At 35.7% G+C, this 23,033-nt stretch overlaps 1 protein-coding gene across 1 annotated transcript in view; it reads left to right on the top strand.

The window, feature by feature from the left end:
* The window catches only part of DERA (deoxyribose-phosphate aldolase), a 134,223-nt gene extending 128,006 nt beyond the window's left edge, over nucleotides 1-6,217 (top strand). Inside the window, exon 9 of the mRNA XM_039876444.1 lies at nucleotides 4,889-6,217. Coding sequence (XP_039732378.1) covers nucleotides 4,889-4,915 — 27 coding nt within the window. The 3' untranslated portion in view covers nucleotides 4,916-6,217. The remainder of the gene's footprint in view (nucleotides 1-4,888) is intronic.
* The last annotated feature ends 16,816 nt before the right edge of the window (nucleotides 6,218-23,033 follow it).

The raw sequence follows: 23,033 nt of genomic DNA on the forward strand, positions 1-23,033 counted from the left end.
TTTTTGATTGGTACTAGTTAAAGTGAGGGAGGCTCTGATACACTCGACACAGACATCTGAGCTCACTCTGACCATTGATATCCAGCTGGCAGAAGAGAAGGGATAAAGGAGGCACACTTTTTTTTTAACCATCTTGGCTTGAAATTATTCCTACCACTTTTGCTCACATTGCATTGGCAAGAACTAACCATACCCTTCCTTAACCCCTACTCTATGTGCAGTGGAGACTGAGCAAGTATGGCTACATGGGCGTGTGCAGCCCAAGACCCTAAGCTCAGAAGAACTCCATGTTGGGTTTAATGCTCTGCTATCCTATTTTGAAATTCTTAATAATTAAAATTAAAAAAGGGTTCTGCGTTTTTATTTTGTACTAGACCATACATATCATTTTGCAGGGCCCGAGGCTGAGAAATATAATCCGTGACAGGGCAACCTATTTCCAAAGACAATTCTACATTATGGAAGTGGATTATGAGTATTTGGTAAACAGTGAGCAATTTTTACCATACTTGAGTATTGTTTCCATGTTGGAAGCAAATAAGAGTCCACATGATATTTAAAAATATCTGATATTTAAGAACCCCCAGTAGCCAGGTGAAAAGAGTCAGAAAACTGATGCCGAACTAATGCTTTCTTAGATGACAGAATTCCACTAACTTGGCTGGGAAAAATTTAGAGTAGGAGCATATCGTAATAGAATGGACATCTTCCACACAAGGTCCTATGGAAAGACAACATGGCCCAGATATATGTGATGACTGTAACTACAAGAGAGCTTTTCTAGTACTTTGAATTAAAGAAATATTTAATAAGTATATAGTATGTGTCAGTCATTCATTTATAGTTGTGATACTACAGTTAAAATAGAAAAGAAAATCCCTGCTTCAGAGCTTATATTTAATGCCATTCTTTTATATTTTAAAAACAAATTTATAGGACTATAACTGACATACAATAAACTGCGTATATTTAAACATATAATTTAATATTAATTTAAAGTAATATAATTTAGCATGTATATATTACTTGTTATAGCCCCTCTTCACCCCATTCAATACCCAATCATTGATCTGCTTTTTATCAATATGGATTAGTTTGTATTTTCTAGATGTTTATATATATGTTCTATTTTTTTTTGGTCTGACTGCTTTCTCTCAACATAATTATTTTGATATTTATCCACGGAATTCCACTGTATAGATATATCATATTGTTTATCCATTTATTTGTTGATGGATATTTTAGTTGTTTTTCAGTTATTGACTATTACAAATAAAGCTGCTGTGAACATTTGTGTTCAAGTTGTTGTGTGGAGATAGGCTTTCGTATCTCTTAAGTAAATACCTAGGAATGGAATAGTTGGTATAGGTATATTTTAACTTTTAAAGAAATTGTTTAACTGTTTTTCAAAGTGGTTTTACCATTTACATTTCCTCTAGCAGTGTATGAGAGTTCCAGTTGCTCCATTAGTAGTTTTAATTTTTGAGATTTTAATAGGCATATCATGGTATTTAATGGTGTGGTTTTAATTTCCATTTTCCTAACTACTAATGATGTCTTCTATTCAATACAGTTTTTGTTATTTCTGCTTTATAGGCTAATTATCTTTCAAGGAGAGTTAAATAATAAGAAAATAGTTTATATATTATCTATTTAGTTTCTAATGTATTATTTTAGCTTGTGCATTTAAAAAATATTTTGCTTTCATTTTTGAAAGATAGTTTTACTGGATACAATATTCTAGGTTGACAGTTTTATTTTCCAAGTACTTTAAAAATGCTGTTCCACTGTCTTCTTGTTTGTCTTGTTTCCAGTGAGAAGTCTGTTATCCTCATTATCTTTGTTCTTCTGTATATAATGTGACTTTTTTTCCTCTGATTGCTTAAAAACTTTTTTTTTAAAATATGGGTTTTAAGCAGCTTGGTTTTGATGTTCTTTGTTGTAGTTTTCTTCACGTATATTGTATTTGGTATTTGTTGGCTTCTAGGATTTGTGGGTTTATAGTTTTCATCAAACTCAGAAAAATTTGATCATTATATCTTTAAATATTTTATCTATCTGCCCTCTCTCTTTTGAGATACCAATTACATGTATATTTAGCCACTTGAAGATGTTCCACAACTCATGGAAAATCTGTTCATTATTTTTTAGTCTTTTTTCTTTCTGTGTTTCTTTTTGGATAGTTTCTTATTCTATGTCTAAAAATTCACTAATATTTTCATCTGCAGCATCTGATCTCTTGTCATTCCCATATGGTTCATTTTTCATTCTGGCATTGTAATTTTCATTTCCAGAAGTTTTATTTGTATCTTTTATATATTTTCATGTCTCTACTTAACATGTTCAGTCTTTCCTCTAACTTAGCGAATATACAAAATACAGTTATAGTAACTATATAAATATCCTTGTCTAGTACCAATCCCATCACCTGTGTTATTTTTGGGCAGAATTCTATTATGGGGCATAATTTTTATATACTCCAGGAAGACTCACTCTAGATCTCTAGAGCTCTGTCTGTAGCTCTCTCCTCTCTAGTTACCCTTTCTTATGAATTCTAGCTGCTGTGACCTACCTAGACTTGCTCTGTTACCTCAATTCAAGGACACCTCTGGGCTCTACCTGGATTCTCCTTTCCTGTATTATTATTATTTTTTTTTTTAGTTTTTTTTTTTTCTTCAGGCAGAGGGGTAAGTCTGGTTGCTTATTCATCTTGGCTGGAAGTGAATGCTTGATCACCCCTTAGAATTTCACTACCACCAGCACCCCCACCCCTGCTTAAAAAAAAAAGACACTGGAAGAAAATTGAATATTGGTGAAGAATATAAATTCCTTGCCCACAACTGATAGTCGATAAATGAATGATGTAGTTTGTTTGGAAGAGATACTTCTGGGAAGAAATGCAAAGGAGGAAGAGAAGCAGAATGTATTTGCATTCATCATACCACATCTTGTTGTTGGGGATAAAAGAAGCAGAGCCTTCAGTGATGTCATTCATCAGATATTACTGGTTTAGAAAGGTTGGGGATAAAAGAAGCAGAGCCTTCAGTGATGTCATTCATCAGATATTACTGGTTTAGTAGCAAGTGTAGATATCAATGAAAGGAAGTATTACTGTATACCAGAATGGGAACACTTCAATTTTTCATGCTAATGTCTTCATAGGAGTAAAAGAAAACACATTTTAGCAGATGCTAAAAAAAAGGTAAAATGTATAGTGTCTACACCATAAAATATTTTTGGATTGAGATGTGCAATTCGTGAAATAATGTCACAATACTTCAAAGACCAGTCTCCTGCTGCTCTGATTGTACCCTGAACTTTCTTTTTTCCTCACCTATGAAACAAAATGTTGCATGAACCAGTGATGTTTGGGGAGAACCCAGTATGTCGATGAAGACATTATCTTAGCTCTGTGGAATGGGGAATCCTGCAGCCTGAAAAAAATGGGAGACTGTTGTGCCTACCAGCATTACTGTGAGCACATTATTCATCACATTAAACGGAGGACCACTTAAAGTTTGGAAAAAAATAAAACATAGACTAAGCCACTGAGTATTATATCATTCTTGAAATACAAACTGTCCTGTACTTTTCTTTTAATCCACTTAAGTACTTGAAAAGGTTGTTTTGTTTAAAATTTTTAGTTTAATTTTATTTATTTATATTTATAAATAACTTAGATTTTTTTCTGTTACAGTAGACATACAATATTATATTAGCTTCAGGTGTATAGCATAGTGATTAGACATCTGTATAACTTATGAAGTGATCACCCTGACAAGTCCAGCACCCATCTGACACCATACATATTTATTACAATATTATTGACTGTATTCCCCATTCTATACTTCACATCCTTATGACTTTTATAATTTGATAATTTGTACATCCCAGTCCGCTCCTCTTTTTTGCCATCCTCCCAAACTCCCTTCCACCTGGCAACCATCAAAATGCTCTCTGTATCTTTGAGTCTGTTTTGTTTGTTCATTTATTTTGATTTTTGGATTCCACATATAAGTGAAATCATATGGTATTTGTCTTTCTCTGTCTGACTTATTTTACTTAGCATAATACCTTCTAGGTCCATTCATGTTGTTGTAAATGGAAAGATTTCATTCTTTTCTATGGCTGAGTAATATTCTATTGTATGTATGTACTACATCTTCTTTAACTATCCATCTATCAATGGACACTTAGGTTATTTTCATATCTTGGCTATTGTAAATAATACTACAATGAACATAGGGATGCACATGTATTTTCAAATTAGTGTTTGGGGTTTCTTCAGATAAGTACCCAGAAATGCTGAGAAGGTTTAAGAAGGGATTTTAATGATTTAATACAAGAACTGTGCACAGAATTGGCAAATCTGAAAAAAATTTTGTTTCTCCTTTGAACTGTTGAATAAAGAATGGCAGAGTTTCTGAGATTGCAATATATGGCTTATTGGCATAAAAACCCTGTGTCACAAGGGCCATTTTAGACAATGGGAATGTAGCTTCATTTTTACCCACTGAGGTGGGATTCCATTCCACTGACTTTCACAACATAGCCCATGTCATTGAGTTGGGAACTAAGATGAGCTAACACCGTGGTTTCTATATGGTAGATGACAAACACTGCAATCTCCCTAATATATTTTTCAAATCAAAATAAGTATTTTTATAGTTACTTCTATATCATGAAAATTCAGTTTCTTCCATACACAGGCAGCATGAGATTGTTGCAAACATCCTCTGATGAATCCTAAATTATATTGCACTTGTTATTCATTTGTTTTTGTTAACTGTGCAACTCCATTGACCTCTCAGCATGCAGATATTTCTGGGAGGGGTCTCACACATCTCATGGTGAAAGTTTTTAACAGATCATTTTTTCTCTTTCACAGAAGAGACTGGTCAACATGAAAGGCTGAATACCTTGAGAGAGGAAGGAATAATAGAAGGAATGTAGCAAAGGAGGACAAGAACCAAAGATATACCTCCTACTTCAGCATTTTGCTAAGGAGCAGTGATGCCATCATTTATTCATTCATTCATTCAATTCGACAAACATTTATTGAGTGTAAACAAATTATTTTTTATATCTTTCTTCTTTCCAAAAAGGATTTTTGTGTTGTGTACACACACACCCACCTATGTTCTCAATGTGAACATGAAGTAAACCCAAGGCCACAGAATAACATATTACAGAAAAATGTAAAAAGTGGCTGATCATAGCTCAAGGTTTATAGAAAGTGCTCTGTAAATGAATGTGTTATGGGTTATGACAGGCGCAATTCAGAGGAAAGGAGAACTCCCAGAAGAAAAGTGGTAGGATTGGCGAGTAACTAGAAGTGGAAGTCGCCCCAAGATTTCTGGCTTGGGCAACTAAGAGTCATTATAACAGATATAAAATACAGTCAAAGGAACAAATTTAGGGAGAAGATAATGAGTTCAGTTTTGGAAATATGGAGTTTGAAGGCAATATCCAGTTGGCATTTGGGTATACTGGCCTGAAGCTAAGGAAAGATGTTTCTAAACTGGAGGTAGAGCTTTTGGAGTTATCCGTTTTTAGGTGGTAGTTTACTATGTCAGTTGATGGGATTGCCCAGGAAGATTGAATACACTGAAAAAAAGGTCAAGAATAGTATAACAACTTTAATGGGCAGCACAAACAATGTGGAAAAGACAGAATTGGGAGTAGGGGCACAGAATTGCAAGAAAGAAACCAAAAGATGGTGATGTGACTGAAACTAAGAGAGGTGAAAATTTCAATGGGAATAAAAATAGATAGTGGTGGCAAATGCTTTAGAGGGGTTAGTGAGACCAATTTAGAAATTGGAAACTGGGGAAGAACTCAGATATTTCCAGTAATGTAATGGAAGTGAAAGCCAGAATTCAGTAGGTTGAAGAGTGAATGTCAGGGAAAGATGCATAGATGTTAAGTGCATCTTTCAAGTTAGGTTAAGTCTATTAAATCCCCAAATTGTGGTCTCTGGCCAAGGAATTATATTTTGCTACTAGGAATTATCAGAGATGTGCACAAAAATGTACATACACAGATATTCATCAAAACATTATTCATAATGATAAAAAATTGGAAACAACCTTCATGCTCAATTATAACATTGGTTAAGTAATTTATGATTTTGTCATATGATAAAAAGTATTCTGCTGTTAAAATTTTGTTCAAGAAGTATACAGATATAAAAAATGCTCGTAAATATGTTCTCTAAGACATTTGTATTGAGACCGTATTCATTTTGTAATTTTGGAGAAAGTTATTAAAAATGCTGTGTATACTCAAACTAAGCCTGGCTATAAATTTAGGACATAGATAAGGCAGTTAGTGGAGAAGTTAAGTCAAGGAATAATTTTTCTTTTCTTCATTTCCATTTTCCTCCTCTATTCTCCTTCTTACTCTTTAATTAATTAGAGATGCTGTGTCGTGCTTATTTGCTCAGAAGAAGGAGCCAGTAGAGAAAGGCTTAAAATACTGAGGACTGGTTGTGGGACAGGAGTGAATAAGTGAGAAAGCTATATTCATCTGAAGTTGGGAGAAAATCAGATCCAGAAAAGAGACAGAGTGTAATGATAAGCAAGAAGGAAGATGGAATGGGGGAGGATATAAGTAGATAGAGACAGGAGAGAAAATTTGAGAAATGTTCATCCAATGTGCTTTACTTTTTTTGTGAAAGAGGAAACTAGATCATCCATCTGGAAAATATAAGTGGGGCATGGGTGGGGCTGAAGACTTGAGAAGGGGTGAAGTTTAGGAATAGGATCATTTGCAGGGAATGAGAAAGGACACATGAGTCTTACGAATAAATTTTATAATGCATGCCTTGTTTCCTTTGATATCAATTCCGTGATAAGACAAAAAATAAAGGAGAACAGAGTCCAAAAATTGTGAGATATGGTGCCCATTCTTATGGAACTTACATCTGATTGGGGAGTTGAACCATAGGCATTCGAAAAGTTAATTACATTACAAGGTAATTTTGCCATAATGATGAAAGTGGCATAAAGAACCAGAGAAATGATTGATCACTTACAATTGGAGTAGTCAAGGAAAATTTTATATTTTTACATTGCTTTTTGTATTTATTTATTTCTATAAAGTAGGCACTGTCATCTTCACATTTCTTGGTACATGACAAGCACTTAATAACCATCACTAAATGGACTAAAGAATAAATTAATAAACAAATAAAGTAAGGTCTAAATGGGTGGAGGGGTAGAAATTCATTTCAGTAGGATTATGGCAACATATAGAAACATTAAAGAATGGAGAAAAGAAAGGAGAAAAGAGTATTTCCTGAGTATATACATGCCAGGCACTGTGTTATATGCTTTCACCTACATTAGAGACTCATTTAACTGTCCCTATAATTCTGTGAAATAGATATAAATATCCCCACTTCAAAAAATAAAAAACAGTTACAGAGAGATTAGGTGACTTGCTCACCTAGTGAATAAATGTCATCACTGGGACTGGAATCTCTGAACACAAGGGTGGTTCTAGGGCAATAAAGAGATGAGTTTTCATATACTCCCTTGTGAAAATGTGGCTCTCTCCAGCTCGACTAGAGCACATTGTGTTTCTCTACCTTTACGGTCCTGTAACTACTAGTTACATCTCAATACATGGTGGTGTTGATGGCTTGAGTTCCCAGTTTTCTTCTGGAGTAGCTCATGTCTACAAAGCTGAATATTACTGTAACCCATGGTGACTAGGCCTCTCCTCCAGGGCATGCAGAGGGTGTGGCAGTGCAATCTTCACCACAGGCTGGGCTTAGAGTTCATAGTGGAGACTGGGGGTGATACACAGTTTAACCTGACTCAAGTTCAAGAATATTTAGAGATAAGCCTATTGGTACTTATCTGGATAGAAAACCAGGAGGAGGATGGTTCCAGGAACTCTTAGGAATGTCTTTGCTGATCCCCTTCTCTAAACAGTTAGATGGCACTGGAAGAGTAGAAGCAGCCACCTCTGTACCCACAGTCCACCAAGAAGTCCACCAAGATTCCTAGCTTGTCCACTCCTCCTCCAGGTCTTCCAGCTCTCCCTCATGAGTGCTGTGAAGCTCCCTGAAGAACCTTAACCTTGTGGCAACCGTGTCATCTTGCTCTAGTAAATTGGTATCACAGAGCACTTGTAGGTGGCTTCTTGCACTTAATTTTTATAAAATATGATAAAGTTTTTGCTCCAAGAGAACAAATTTTGTCTTCCAACAGATACATAGGCCAAATAAGAATGTAAAACTAAAACATATGTCAAAATTGCATCTTTAAGTATTCATTCATACAGTTGCCAAGAATCATCTATTTGTAAAATTTCCATGTATTAACAACTAAAAGCCATAGGTAACTTAAATAAATGTCTAATCTTTTTGCTAAAGGCTCAAGGTTTTTTTTAAAAAAAATCATTTTTGTTTCTTTTTGAGTTCAGAAAATAAAAATTGAGGCATATTGGAAACCTTTTTTTCTTAATATAAAGTATATTTCCTAAATTATAGGACATGCAGTGACTAAAGAAAATATAGACATCAAAGTTTCCAAGAAGCATTAAAGAAATAAACAGAAGTAAAATCTTGAGCATCATTTTGGCTGCATGTTTATGTACAATTGAGAGTATTTAGGATAAATTCTTATATGTGAACTTGCTGTATTAATTATAAAAAATTTTGTAGATATTGCTGTCATATTGCAGTTTCACATCCTCAAGTTTAATTCTTTTTAACACACTTATTTAACACACTAGTATTTAACACATTTTTTTGAGTCTTTCCCATGTTCAAAGTATGTCATTAGGGCTTGAGACAAAAAGTAGATAGAAGGTAATCCCTCCACTGAATGAGTTCCTAATGGGGTGGGAAGACATCAGCATGAAAATCAATCATGACAAAAGAACTAGAGAATGTATCAAGTACATTGGGTAGTTAAAGGAAGCAGTGAATGATTACGCCTGAAAGTGCTGAGAAAATCTGCTCAGATAAAGTGACATTTAGTGAGGACTTTGAAAGATAAGTAGAGGTCCACCGGATGGAGAATAACTTGGTACTGCTAATGAAAAGAGATATAGCAGAGTCAACATGGTTAAGCTGGATGTGGGGAGTTTGGTGGAGTGAGTGAGATGAGCTGGAAAAAGCAGGTTTGAGTCAGAGTGCATATTTTGTTCTTTTGACAATGGGGAACTTTAGAAGTTATTTAAACAAAGGAGGGAGAGTCTCATGTCTTTGCTTAGCGTAATACCTCTGCTAGCAGTTTTGTGACTAGAAGAGAGAAAGACAGAAGATAGGAAGGTATACTAGGAGGCCATTGTCATAAAGGAACAAAAATAAGGCAGAAGAGTGTGGAAGAGAAGATGAATCTAAATGGTACTAATTGGGTGAAATAGTGAGGATTTGGTAAACCACTGAATGTAGGGTGCTGCTAATGAAGTGAGGTCGCTCTGAGTTTCAGTTTAGATGACTGGGTTGATGATTATGATGATGATTAGGAGAATAATATGCTTCGTGTTGAATGTATTGAGTCACACCTCTTAGACAATTGGATGTGGATCAAGAATGTGTGTGGATCAAGAGGATAAATACTTCTAAAGATGAAGACTTGGGGGACAAAGCAAACACATGATAATTGAGGCTGAAGGAGTGGGTAAAATTCCCCAGGAGAACATAGTAGTGATAAAGAAAGAGGAATCATTTTAGAATATCAAGTTTAGTGGACAGTTGCAAGAGGAGATTTAATGAATTGGAGTCAGAAAGTAAGAACCAGAAGAGAGGACTGTGACAGTGCTTAGGGAAGAAAGAGTTTGAAGAGGAAGAGTTTGGTGAATAGCAAAATGCCATAAATAAATAAACTAAATTAAACCTAGTGATTGTATTATCAATGTTCTCCAGAAACACGGAACTAATAGTATCATCTATCTATCTATCTATCTATCTATCTATCTATCTATCTATCTATCATCTATCTATCTATCTATCACCTATCTATGTAATCTATCATTTATCTGAGTCTGAGTCCAAAGGGAGAAGATACGTCCCAGTTCAAGACAGTCAGGCGAAGAGACAGAATTCTCCTTTACTGCCTTTTATTCTATTCAAGCCCTTAATGGATTGGTTGAGGCCCACCTACATTAGGAATGGCAATCTGCTTTACTCAGCCTACCAACTCAGATGTTAATCTCATCAAAAAACATCCTCACGGTCACACCCAGAATAATATTTAATCAAATATCTGGGCACCCATCGCCCAGGCCAACTGATACATAGAATTTACCATCATAGCAGTGAAAAATCACTAGTGACCTGATCAAGAGGAGTTCCAGTTGATGATTCTGGTCATATGCAGATATCAAAGGATTGAGAAATAATGAGGAAATGAGTAAATAGAGACAGTAGGTGAAGACTTCCCATTAAGGAAAGTTAGTTGACAGGACAAGGAAGAGAAAAAATTGAGAAGATGAGTTAAGTGAATGATATCAAATGATTACAAACACAGGTGGTGTGATTTTTTTCAGCTGACTCAGAGTATGAGACTTGATCATTATAAAGGTGTCAGGAACACTATCTTGAATTGCTATCTAAAGTCCCTGCCTAATTCTCTGGCTACGATCTCAAATAGATATCAAGTCAAAGAAGTCACTTAGCTCAGAGAAAAAATGTAACAGAAAAATCTTCAAGTGTTATATAGATTTTTCAAGAATGACATAATCATCTTCTATAGCATTCAACCCCAGAATGGAAGTAAAATGAAAGATTACTCTGAACATATGCAGAATGTCATCATTATGCAGAATCGAACACTGAATTGATAGTAAACTTTAGTCAAAGAAGGACTTTATTCTATGCATCATTGTGTTCCTACTGCTTAGCTCCCAGGGCTTGGCACCTAGAAAGCATCCAATAGATATTGGTTCAATGAGTAAATGAGAATGTTGTGATCCTAGGAATGTGTTGCAAATCTTCACTTAAATTAAATTTTGATATGTAAAGAAAAGTCTTCGGAGACCAAGCTCCTACACGTCTTTGGAACTTTGAAGCAAAACTTTTACTTCAGAACATAAGGCCAAAAGATACTGAAAGGATAAGGAGAAATGTGAGGTGGAACTGGATACGAAATATGCCTAATACATGGATTGGCTGGAATGAAGTGAGACGGTGGTATTGCTCTCTGTAGTGGATGTGATAGTGCACTATCCAGATCCTCCTTAGGACTGAGGCACTCATGTCCACTTGACAATATTGGTGGCTGACAGCTCTTAGCTGAATGATTCTCAGGGAATTACCCTCAAGGGAAGAGAGCTACTTAGTCTAAAGACACACTGCTTCCCCAAGAACAGCTCACATTCAGTGACTGGTTAATGGGGGTGGTGCTGACGACAATAACATCCCATGCCTCTTGCCTCAAGATGGGACAACTCTAAATAGTTCCTAGGCTTTCTATAGGATTGTCGAAGGTCTGTATTTTGCCTGCATCTCAGTTCCATACTTTCCTCTGTCCAGTTCTTCCTTCGCTCCCTCATAGATGTTGGCCTCCCATAAGCACTCACTCCTCATAAACCTAATGCATAGAGTTCTCTTTCTTGGAGTCAGCCTGCTGTGGCGACTCACCTGGGAAATTCTATGTCAATTATTATTTCTAAATAGAAAAGAAGGCACTCTTTTAAGAGCTAAAACACTCCAGGGAGAATTGGGTTTAAGGCCTTGGTTCCAGCTCAGTGCAGACACCCATGTACTCCAAAAAATTATAAAATGGTAACCAGAGAATCAAGTTTGGCTTACATGGGTCAGAACAAGTGTCTTGGTACTCTTCCACAGAGGATGTCACTTTCTCACACTTGTAGCACAAGTGCTGAATGCATCATGTCCATACCTCTCAGCACCAAGACATACCTTGCTGGCTTTGATTTTCTTATCTCAGTTCTTCCAAAGGTTATTCCCTTTTTCCTGCTGTTCCTAGATTTTATAGTTGATTCTTTTATTATTTTAAGAGCTCTTATTCTGAGGAGATAGATAAATTCCTCTTCTGACCCAGGTAAAACCAAAACTCTTTAATTTCATAACTTACTGTACTTCGTTCTTGAGATTAAAGCCAAATTTAGGTATTCCCTGAGACTTTCTTAGCATGTCTTAATTTTGAATCTCTGTTTTCTACTGTGTAGCTGTTTATTATTATGTTAGGACATTTAAAGATGTCAGTTGAATTTTAAGTATAGCTAAGATTTATTTAGCACTTATTATTTATTTGACATCTCTATTGTAAAATAAAAAACAGATACGGAAAATCACACAGAAATGCATAGATTAATGATGCACTTGTTGTAACACCTAGGTTTAGAAATAAAACTTTCCAGCTACCCTAGAAGCTCCTGTATATAACACATTTCAATCTCAACAATCCCCAAGGTAACCACTATCCTGAGTCTATAATAATCACTTCCGTGTATCTTTTATGATTTTATCAAAAAGTGTGCATCCCTAGACACTGTCATTTTGTCTTGCCTGTTTTTAAAAATTCGTCTTTTAAATCTTTTTAAATCTGTAGTTACCTCCTCCATCCCTTTCTTTTCCTCACAAATTATCTGTTGAAGGACTTGAAGCATTTGATCTGAAGTTTCTCATAGTCCGGATTTTTCACTTTGACTCTTTGTTCTTCTGTATTCCCTACAAATTGGCAGCTGGATCCAGACACTTGATCAGGCTTCTGTTTGATCCCTTCTGCAAACGAAGGCATTTCAATCCCCATTTTATCCATTCGGATGTCTTTATTGAATCTAAAATTGTCCTGTATTTGGCTAGTGGGCTCTTCAAGTTGGTTTCTGAGTTCTTTTAACATGACTTTTTGATAACTTCTTTACTATTAGGTGTGACAAGGTTTTCTAGGCTCATCTTGTTCATTTTCTGCCCTAGACATGGAAGTAGCTACTTCTCTAAGAAGATTTGGGCATTTCTTTCTTTTTTTCTTTTTTTGGGAAAATGGTATCTCAAAACCACAGTCTGTTTGTTAAGGAGAGCCACTGTTTCTAGGTCTCTTCAGTGGACAGAGTTACTTCATGGGTTCATACTGATAGTTCTAATTTAAATTCAGGAACACAGTTTTTTATTTAACCTCTGTATTGTATCTCTATTTCCTTTCTTCCATAACAAAATCTTAGTTCTCAAGAACATGGGGGATGATAAAATCACAATATTGCATCATTATTCATTTACTAAATTTCAATGTTATTTACACAAATACTAATACTACCACTGGCAATATTATCACTGAAAATAAACTATTTTTTTTTGCATGCACTTTCCTCATCTCCCATTAATTTTCATGGCTGTCCTGTATCTATATTGCCTAAGCATATAACCATTAATACTATACTTTCCCCTTTTAATGATATTATTTCTATAATAATTATATGTTTCATATATTTAGTCCTTGTGTCTATGTCTCTAGTGATATTGGTTCTCTGAAGCTCCTTTCTAGTATATACCTTAGAAAGGGCCCATGGAAATGATATTCCCTGAGTTCTTATATGTTGATAATAGTTTATTTATGCTCTTTATACCTGAAAGTCAGTTTTGCTGGATAAAAAAAATCCTTTTCTTTATATTTTCTTTAGACATTTCTTTCCTTGAGCATGTTAACTAGGTTGCTCTCTCTATATTTTTTTCTGTTGTAAAGCATTGCTGTTATAAAGTAAGAGTAACTTTATTTTTTCTCTTATAAATCACTTGCCTTTTTTCCCTAGATGCTCAAAGAATTTTTTTTTTTTTTAAATCCTATGATTTTATTACAATATGCCTTGGTGTTGGTCATTCTGAGTTGACAGTCTCAGATGTGTTCTTTCAATATATAGTTTCAATTAATTTTTAATTTCAAGAAAGTTTTCTTGAATTATTGTTTTTAGTGTTTGTTCTCTTCCTTGCTTTGGTTTTCTTCCTCAGGGATTTCTACATTATGTAATTTAAATCTTCTTTGCCTATATATTTTTTTGTCACTTTCTCTTTAATTCTTTTAATATATTTATTTATTTTTTATTTTAAAAATATTCTTCCTTTTCATCTTCTATTTTCTTAAGGCATATTTTGTGCTTATTTGTTTTTGTATTTCTTATAATAGAGTCTTCATTTCTGAAATGTCTTTTCATTTATTTATAATTCTTTCCTATGTTCTGTCACCTCATTTCTGAATTTTTCTAATTTTGATTTATACTGTTCTTTTACATCTTGTATCATTTCCTTAATGACTTTTCATTCGTTTTAAAATAGGTTACAGTTTTGATCTGTCCCTGTCTTTCTGATATGCTTTTATTATCTCTCGTGATATTATTCTGCTCTTTATTCTCTTTTATCTTATAATAACTTTGCATAGGACTTGACTTCGATACTTTCTGCAGCTCATTTTTATGTGAAGTCAGTTTTCTGAAATTGTAGAGGCCTGGGTTCAGGGTAGCTGTTCTAACTTCAGAGAGTTCTCTCTTTTCCATTGTTTTCTAAAACTGCCTGGTTCTGCTCTCCACTTTTATCTGGATCCCCTCCCCCTCCTTTGTCTCTATTGGGTCTGTTCTGTTCAATTTTGATTACGTCGCAGCAATTTCTCCTCAGTGCATCCATGTCCCGGAGGAAAGCTCTCAGTACCAGCTCCCAGCGGTCCTCCAGCCCCGAGGGAGCGCTCCCTCTGCATTTGTTCTTTACTGGATGAGCCCTTCCAGTATAGGCGGCTATTCTCAAATAGGCTCCTGGGGCCTTTACCTTTGCTCCTCTCTGCTGTCCGCTGCACAGACGCTGATACCACGCCTAGCTTGTGGCTGTGGTGGTTTGTCCTCACATGCTCGTATTTTGAGGTTCGTAAAGAAATCTGGTCATTCAGTTTCATTGTAAAGATTGACCATGGGTTTTTGGTTTGCTATCTAATTCCTTTGCCTGTTTTAATGTAGAGATTCAGAGAGAGAAAAGAAAAATATACCATGTCCACTGCCACCATCTTCTCTGGAGCAATAAGTATTTGCCGAGCACTCTACTGTATTGTCTCATTCAACTTTAGAGACATTCCAGTGAGACTTGACTGGCATATAAGAGTAATTATTCTTATTTCATATACAAGGAAACCTAGATTCAAGAGGTCAAATAGTTCCTTAAGGTCACCTGGCCAGTAAATGGTAGTGTTGGGATGTGAACTTATTTTTGACTTCTAAGTTTTCTAACCTTTATGTCAAAAATATTTTAAAATTAGTTCTTTAAAGTTTAAAATATACATTCCCATATAATGTCCCCATATGGTTGAGAAAGTATTAGCAAGTGTTCATCTTTGAACATAAGACTTTGGATAATTTTTGCTTTTCTTTGGTGTACATCCCTAGACTTCTCTAATGAGTATATATTAACTTTAAATTGAAAAGCTCAATACAACTTATTTTAAAAATTAAAATGACCATGGCTGACAGGTCCCTTGGCTAGTCTCAGAAGTTTATTTAACCCATGATGTATCTGAAATACAGTACAAATTTATGTGTATAAATATATTCTTGTATACATATACACATACATACACACATTTGATTAAAGCAGTAAATCATGCCTCTCAATATTCATAGTTATAGCATAATTGTTAAGGTAAACAACGGTTAAAAATGTAGGGCTTATGTTTAAACAAACCTGTGTTTGAATTTCAGAACTTTGTCTTATTTGAGTTACCGTGAACAAAAGATTCTGTAAAATGGGGATAATTTCGTAGGGTTTCCTGCACATAAAATGACATAATGCATGTGAATCAAAGCACTTAAGTGCCCAGCAGGAATAAATAATCACTAAATATGAATAGTTGTAAACAAAACAAAAATAATAAAGAAATTGGGCTTAGGGAAAGTAGATGGAGGATTATTGCCATTCGGAAAATAAACTCTGTATAATATCAAGCCTTTAGTAATAGATGGCTTTTGTTGCTGTTGATGTTAGTTTTAGAGGGGAAGTATTTTTTTTAATATATTAAAGATCAATGAGTGCCTTTAAAAAAACACGTCACAACTGGGGAAAACAGAGTTATAGTAAGAATAGGAGGCTGAATATGGAAATAACAGCTCACACATCATGTAAAAGGCAGGACTAGGTCAGATACATGTAGTAATATTGACTTTCTATCATGCTCTGGAGCCAGACTGGAATTTGCCCTGCTGGGGCAGTATGTACTTGACAGAGAACTCATCAGGACGTGATTTAGAAGACCATTTTTAATCCCAGTAATTGTAAACAAATTGTACTGAAGTTCTCTTGAAATGTGCATTGGTGAGAATTGTTAGGCTATTCAACTGTGATGAATTTAATTGGTTATAAAGTGTGATTCTTTTTGAACAGTATAATACACAGCCTCCTCCCCCCACTGAGTTTACTATTTTGTGATGTTTGCCATGGAGATAATAGAAATATTTAATTTTATTGAGCCAAACTGTGTGATTTGAAATGTGTAAACATTATGCTTTTCCTTATTTCTGACTATAAAATAATTCGTTTAGTAATAAGATGCCCTTATCCAGAAGCTGACACAGATCGTTTTCTGTCCCCAGAACCAGGAAAAGATACCAGGGCACTGTGCAGGTATTGCAAGAGTGCCTCAGGCAGTGATGCCAGTTGAGATGCATTCCTGCCAATTAGTTATTGTATGAGTGCACTTGCCTTCCCAGGCCCAGCCCCTCTCTCACAACCCACCTTCCCTGAAACCACCTGGGAAGTCCAGTAGTGCTGACAATAAGCATGGATGTGAACAACTGCAACAGCTTTGGCTCCACTGCATTCTTATGAAGGAAATCATTATGTGAAAAAAATCTGGTAGCTAATGTTAGGTATAGAAAACCTCCTGCTACAAATGTTAGCTGTGGTCCATAAAAAACAGATGGCTTTCAGCTCCAAGAATCTAGAATAGATTTTTCTTAGGTTTCTAGTTCCTGGAAAAGGTTCATTTTTCTGAGCGACTAGTTGTTTTTATTTTCTGATAGGTCTTCCCTGAATTTTGAAACAAATAATGGTTCTCTCTTTGTTTTGGTCATTAGGCAATCACATTTATGACCCATGTCTACAAACCTTACAGTGGCTAAGCTCTAAAGACATGAGCTTTTATGTAATTAGTTACCTGGAGAACAGGAGTCTATCTCTGGATTTTTACTTCTTCATTTCCTCATGTGTTTTTTTTATTCCCTAGTATATACATTTTTTTTTTTATTCTCTAGTGCATATACATTTCCGTAAGTCATTTCAAATCTTTTCTGAATCACATTAAATTAGATCTACCCCTAATGTTTTCCAAGCCAGGAAAAGAGTGTCAGAGGCTGCCATACTTTATCATTGTCTGATCAGTCATGAAATCTTCACTTAGTGAAGAGGATGAAGTTGGAGGGATTTTGTATGGTCTGTTCCATTTATTGTTTCATAAAATAAAAAACTTTTTGCTCATTTGTTATGATCAGTAATTACATCTTATTGAATAAATAATTTGTAAGGTCCTGTGTTTGAATTCAATGTGTGGGTATAATAGTTTTTTTCTTTTTTTTTGTCGACTAGTTTTGAGGCTTTGGCTACAGTCTGGTCAGTTCCACTTCTTGAGCAGCTACATGCACACCCATGACCACCTGGTTTATCTGGCTCTCACACTCTGAGCTACTGTATACCTGCTCTAATTTACTGTATACCTGCTCTAATTTACCCAGGACAGGTACCAGACAATTGGGGACAGTCTCTATGCCCCACAGCTTGCTGAATTTATTCAAGGTATCCAATACTAAACCTGCTTGCTGTGCCTCATCCTTACCTACTCATAGAATCCACAATAGAGGTGCTTGTACCATCCTCCAACCCGCTTCTGCCTCCTGATGAATCCCGTACTTCTCCTTTGTGGCCCTACATGACATGCTGGGTTTTCCTCAGGGAACTGTGTGTATAACAAAGCTGTATACCTCCTTTTAGTTTTTATTTCTTGATCTGCGTCTAGCCTCACCATACTCAGCCAAGGTGAACTAGTTAAGATAATGGATCATGTTTGACATACGTCTACTCACTTTCATCATTCCTAGTTCTTAAAAATTTAAGCAGTCCACCTTTTAAGGATTTTCTGTTTATGTTTTTAACCTTTTTGTCTTGTTTTATTTTCTGAGATTTGGTTTGGTCTTTTCTATTTCTACGACTTCTAGTCAATTAAAAGAAAATGTAATCCACACGAGGTATATTTCAATACATTTTAATCAAAAAATATAAACTAAAGTGAAAAAATTAAATTTTCTATTCATATGTGCTTACAAAAAGTTATATTCTCCTAAAATATTCAAAATAATCTATTAAAATTAAAAGGCAAAGTACAAATAGTACTGAATGAATATCAAAATTTTAAGTGTTTATTAGAGCTGACATTTTAAATTTATTTTTAAAATATTTAAGTAAACCTCATTAAATTTTTTTTTAGGCAAGGCAACCCTTGGCTGACCTCACAGATTGCAAAGATCTTGTCAGTTTACGATCCTTTATTTTTTATTTTATTTTATTTTTTACGCCTACAGCACCTGGTCTTCCATCCAAGTACTAACCAGGCCTGACCCTGCTTAGCTTTAAATATTTTTATAAAGGTACAACCACTCAAAGTTCTAGAGTTCAATATCCATCAGGTTGCCACTGTAACGCAACGGTGTCATGTTTTACATACGTGATGTCTAGCTTAGTCGTTCTCAGTTGAGGAGGTTTAACAATGTCTAGAGATAATTTTGGTTGTCACAAGTGGGGCTGGGGAGAAATTACTGGCATCTACTAGAAGTCCAAGATACTTAAATACCTTGTGCATAGAGAAGCCCCGCCAATTCTCGACGACAACCAAAACTCAAAGAATTAATCTCAAATGTAAATACTTCAAGGGTTGAGAAATGCTGGTGTATATATAATTACACTATGTTTATATATGATATGTTCATATACATACCATATATATTTATATATATAAATTATACACACAAATATAAGAGTACTATGAATTATTTAAGATTATAAAATGTTTCTCAGCTACCATGTGTGATGGTTGTATGTATTGTCCTAATTTGTGAGTATCTATGGAACCATGAATTGAAACACAGAGAAAAGCAAGTAAACATTTACAATTACTGGGAAACAATACTTTATTATGCAATAATGTATGGCGTTCACGTTACCTCAGAGGAAAGATTTGACAGGTTAATTAATTTGTCTTGTCTCCTAAGTACCTCTGCCACTGAAATTTCCTTTGCCCATTCATCAGCAGAGGCACAACCCACAAACGTTTACAGTAATTGAATGAAGTCACCTTTTGTGTAGAAGATATGGAGCAAGAGTTTCTCTGGGGTTTTAACAGTGCTGGTCATGAGGGTGGATGTTCAGAATACAAGTGGTCCTGTGCCAGTGCCAGATCCCGAGAGACAGAGGTACCCATTCATTCCTTAATAAATTTAATTGTGTGTGTGTAGGGAGGTGGGGGCAGTGTGCTATGGGGACCCACTAAAAGCACCGACTCAGCACAAAGGCCCTTTATGCCCAGATCTAAGGGCAGTGTTGACATGAATTCCTTTTTAAAATGTGTGAATATGAGGCCTTGGATTTTCAGCTTGAAACCAGAAGGTGTTTAGGTGGGAACCAACTCAGGAATAAGTAGAGGATATGGTACTATTAGAATTCACTTTATATTTATAATCAAATATTGTAATAAAAGACAAGTATTTCTGTATGTCTGAAAGACTCCTAAGTAAAGGCTAGCCCATGGGTAGACTAATCCCAGGCAAAATTTTTTGTACCTAGAGGTGAAAAAGCCAGATGTAGGTGAGGCCCTGGGGGCACAGGGATCCTTGATCTTGAAGCTGCCTTTGCTTGAATCTACCCAGGGATCACAAGTGAAAGAAAACTTAGGTTTAAATACTTTCATTTTGCAGGATCATATTTCCCTTCCCCACTCCAATTTCCCTGGTTCATTTTCTCTTAATTGGTCCTGATTGGAAGTCGTCATAAATCAGAATAATTTCTCTTTCATGCTCTTCAAATTTTAACTTACCAAAAAAAAAAAAAAAAAGTCTTTAGCTAGAAATGTCCATAAAAAATGAATGTCAGTGGTTTCATCTCTAACAGGGAGAAAATGAAACGCAGACATTTTGGAGTCACAGTCAAACTACCTCAGTATGATTGTGAATTGATTTATACAGGGCCTTTAAGAAACTTCGTGTCCTTTTTGGAATATACTAAGCAAGAATCACTCTTTCACAAATCCAGAAATTATAGCCACCCGTGAAGTTAAATGCTATATCTGTCTTAGCCCGGGTCTGTACCAGGCTGATAATTTATTTCAAGACTCAAAAAGGCGATTTGACTCTGCTATCTAGTTCTCAAAATGACTTATTCAATACTGAATATTTAGATAAAAGCTAAAGAATTCTTCCTTCTTTCCTTTCTCCCTTCCTCACTTTCTTCCCTCTTTCCTTCCCTCTTTCCTTCCTTCTTTCCTTCTTTCCTTCCTTCCTTCCTTCCTTCTTCCTTCCTTCCTTCCTTCCTTCCTTCCTTCCTTCCTTCCTTCCTTCCTTTTTCCTCCCTCCTTCTCTTCTTTCCTTCTCTCCTCCCTTCGTACAACCTTCCTTTCTTTTCTTCCATTTTTATATTTACATGCTGTGGGTGACAGCCTGGTGACAGCCTGCTATCAACAGGAGCTGCATGGGAAATATCAATTTATGTATGGATAGAGGTTATACATATTCCCTTAGCTCCAAGGTTGCAAATGGGAACAACCTGCTTTCTAGTAATTTCTAGTCATTATTTGAGTAATGTAAAATCTGTACGTTAAATTTATGAGTTTACTAGACACCAACTATCGAATCTAGATTGCTGAGATTGAGAATGGGTAGGGTATGTATACGTTACTTCATTTCATTTGAAAAGCCATTTAATTTAGTTTGTCTACTTCATTAACTTGAAGTAATAGAGTCTGGGGATGAGCTTCAGAGAAAACTTGAGAAGACATTTTAATGAAACAAATCCAAGTACGCAACTCACATCATAGGCCAGTCTATTTTTTGGAGCAAATATTTATTTTTAAAATTCTATTCTATTAGTACTGTATAGAGAAACCACGAAAGTCAGCCATAAAAGGCCAGAAAAAGTTAATGTTAAGAGAACAGAACTTTCATGTTGAATCAGGCATCATTCTTTATAGTTCAATTGAGACATTTTAAATCGAACTTTTCTCATGCTGTCAACTCAATTTAAGGCCGATAAGAAGGCTGCCTCATATTATTTTTTACTTCGTGGCCATATGACCTTGAAGAAGTCATTATTTTCAGATTAAGTGATTATAACTTTAAAAAATCACTTTATTTATGTAACTCAACTGGTATCTTCAGATGATGTCTTAGTCAGTTTGGGTATAACAAAATTCCATAGCCTGGGTGGCTTAAACAACAAATTATTTCTCTTAATTCTGGAGCCTGGGAAGTTGAATATCAAGGTGTCGACAGATTTGGTATCTGATGAGAGCCCGTTTCCTGGTTCGTAAACAGCCATTTTCTCACTGTGTTCTCATATGGTGAAAGAGGCAGGAGAGCTCTCTGGAGGTCTCTTCTGTAAGTGCACTAATCCCATTCATGAGGACTCCCCCTTTATGACTGAAATACCTCCCAAAGGCTCCACTGCCCATTACCATCACATTGGGGGTTAGGATTTCAACATGAATTTGGTGTGTGTGTGGGGAGGGGATAGACACAAACAGTTACTCCATAACAGATGGGGAAAAAGAAATGCTCCCTGCCTTGCAAAATAGACAAGCATAATTTTGTACTCTTAAATCAGAATTTGGTACTCTGCAGTTCTGCCCAGCAGCTGAGTACCATAGGCTCTGAGAGAATGCTAAAAGTTCTGATGAAGCTCCTCACAAGCTCTTGAGAATTTTTCTGTTTTCCCCTTAGTAGCAGCAAGTTTAGTGATAAGAAATAGATGAAGAAAGCCTTGAGACCAATTAAAAGACTAGATGTACCTTATCTAATCTGACCGTGACATTCACACAAAAGCTTTCCTTGAGGACCTGCCTAGAAAGTGTTTTCTGGAGAACACAGATGCTTAAAAATAAGCACCTGCTTTTTAGATGAATGCAGTGGGATTACAGATCTGATTTTTTTTCTGGGTTGATGAAATACTTTTTTTTTTGAGTCCTATCTTTGGGCTAAAGGAATTTGAAGTCTTCAGTGAAACTATTTTTTCACATTTTAGACAGGCTCTCACTTGATTCTACTGGCCTGCTGGAATTGACTAAGCAGAAAAAGAGGGGAAAAAAAGAGAGTGATCAAGCCAAATTTGGTAGGGATTTGTTTCACTAAGCACGGTGAGGCACTTTTGAAGGTCATTCACATTATCTGCTATTGAAAGTGTCTGATAAGACCACTTCTCTAGATAAAAAGTTCCAAATCTTCCCTATATGAGGATGAAGAGCTTCTGTTAAAGCAGTAGAATTCTGGGAAGTAGTTATTTTGACTTTCCATCTGTCCATCACTTAAAAAGAGCCCTTTCTTCCAATTGAGTAGGATCAGGGTGCAAGAGATAGAGCAGATTTAGGAAGGGATGAGTTGGGAAAGGGGGTGAAAATGAATTCTGTTTGGAACACTGAAAATAAAGTACCCCATGTGGAGACACTTAATATATAGGTTTAGAAATAGTTTTAGAACTCAGAAAAGAGGTATGGGCTGAAGGTAGAGACTTGGTTCCTCTGAGCTTAGATGGCAGCTGATACCGTGAAAGTAAATGAGATGCATAAAATGAGAAATGGAATCGAGGGTAAGACTGTGGAGGGAACAACAAGCTCCTGTGGTTTTGATAGCTAAAGAAAATCAGTACAAGAAAATTACCACCAGACCACCTGGTACCTGACTGGAAATGAAACTGAGACCTTCTGCTGGTCTAAGCCATGATAACATTTCAGCCATCTTCACAAATTATACCCTGAGACAGATGTTTACTTAGTGGTGGTTGGTGGCAAAACAGAGAATCTTTCAGAGTGCAAGATTGCATAAAAGTTTGTGTG

This window comes from Pteropus medius, unplaced genomic scaffold (genome assembly GCF_902729225.1).
Source record: "Pteropus medius unplaced genomic scaffold, Ma_sr-lr_union100, whole genome shotgun sequence".
NCBI classification, from domain to species: Eukaryota; Metazoa; Chordata; class Mammalia; order Chiroptera; family Pteropodidae; genus Pteropus; species Pteropus medius.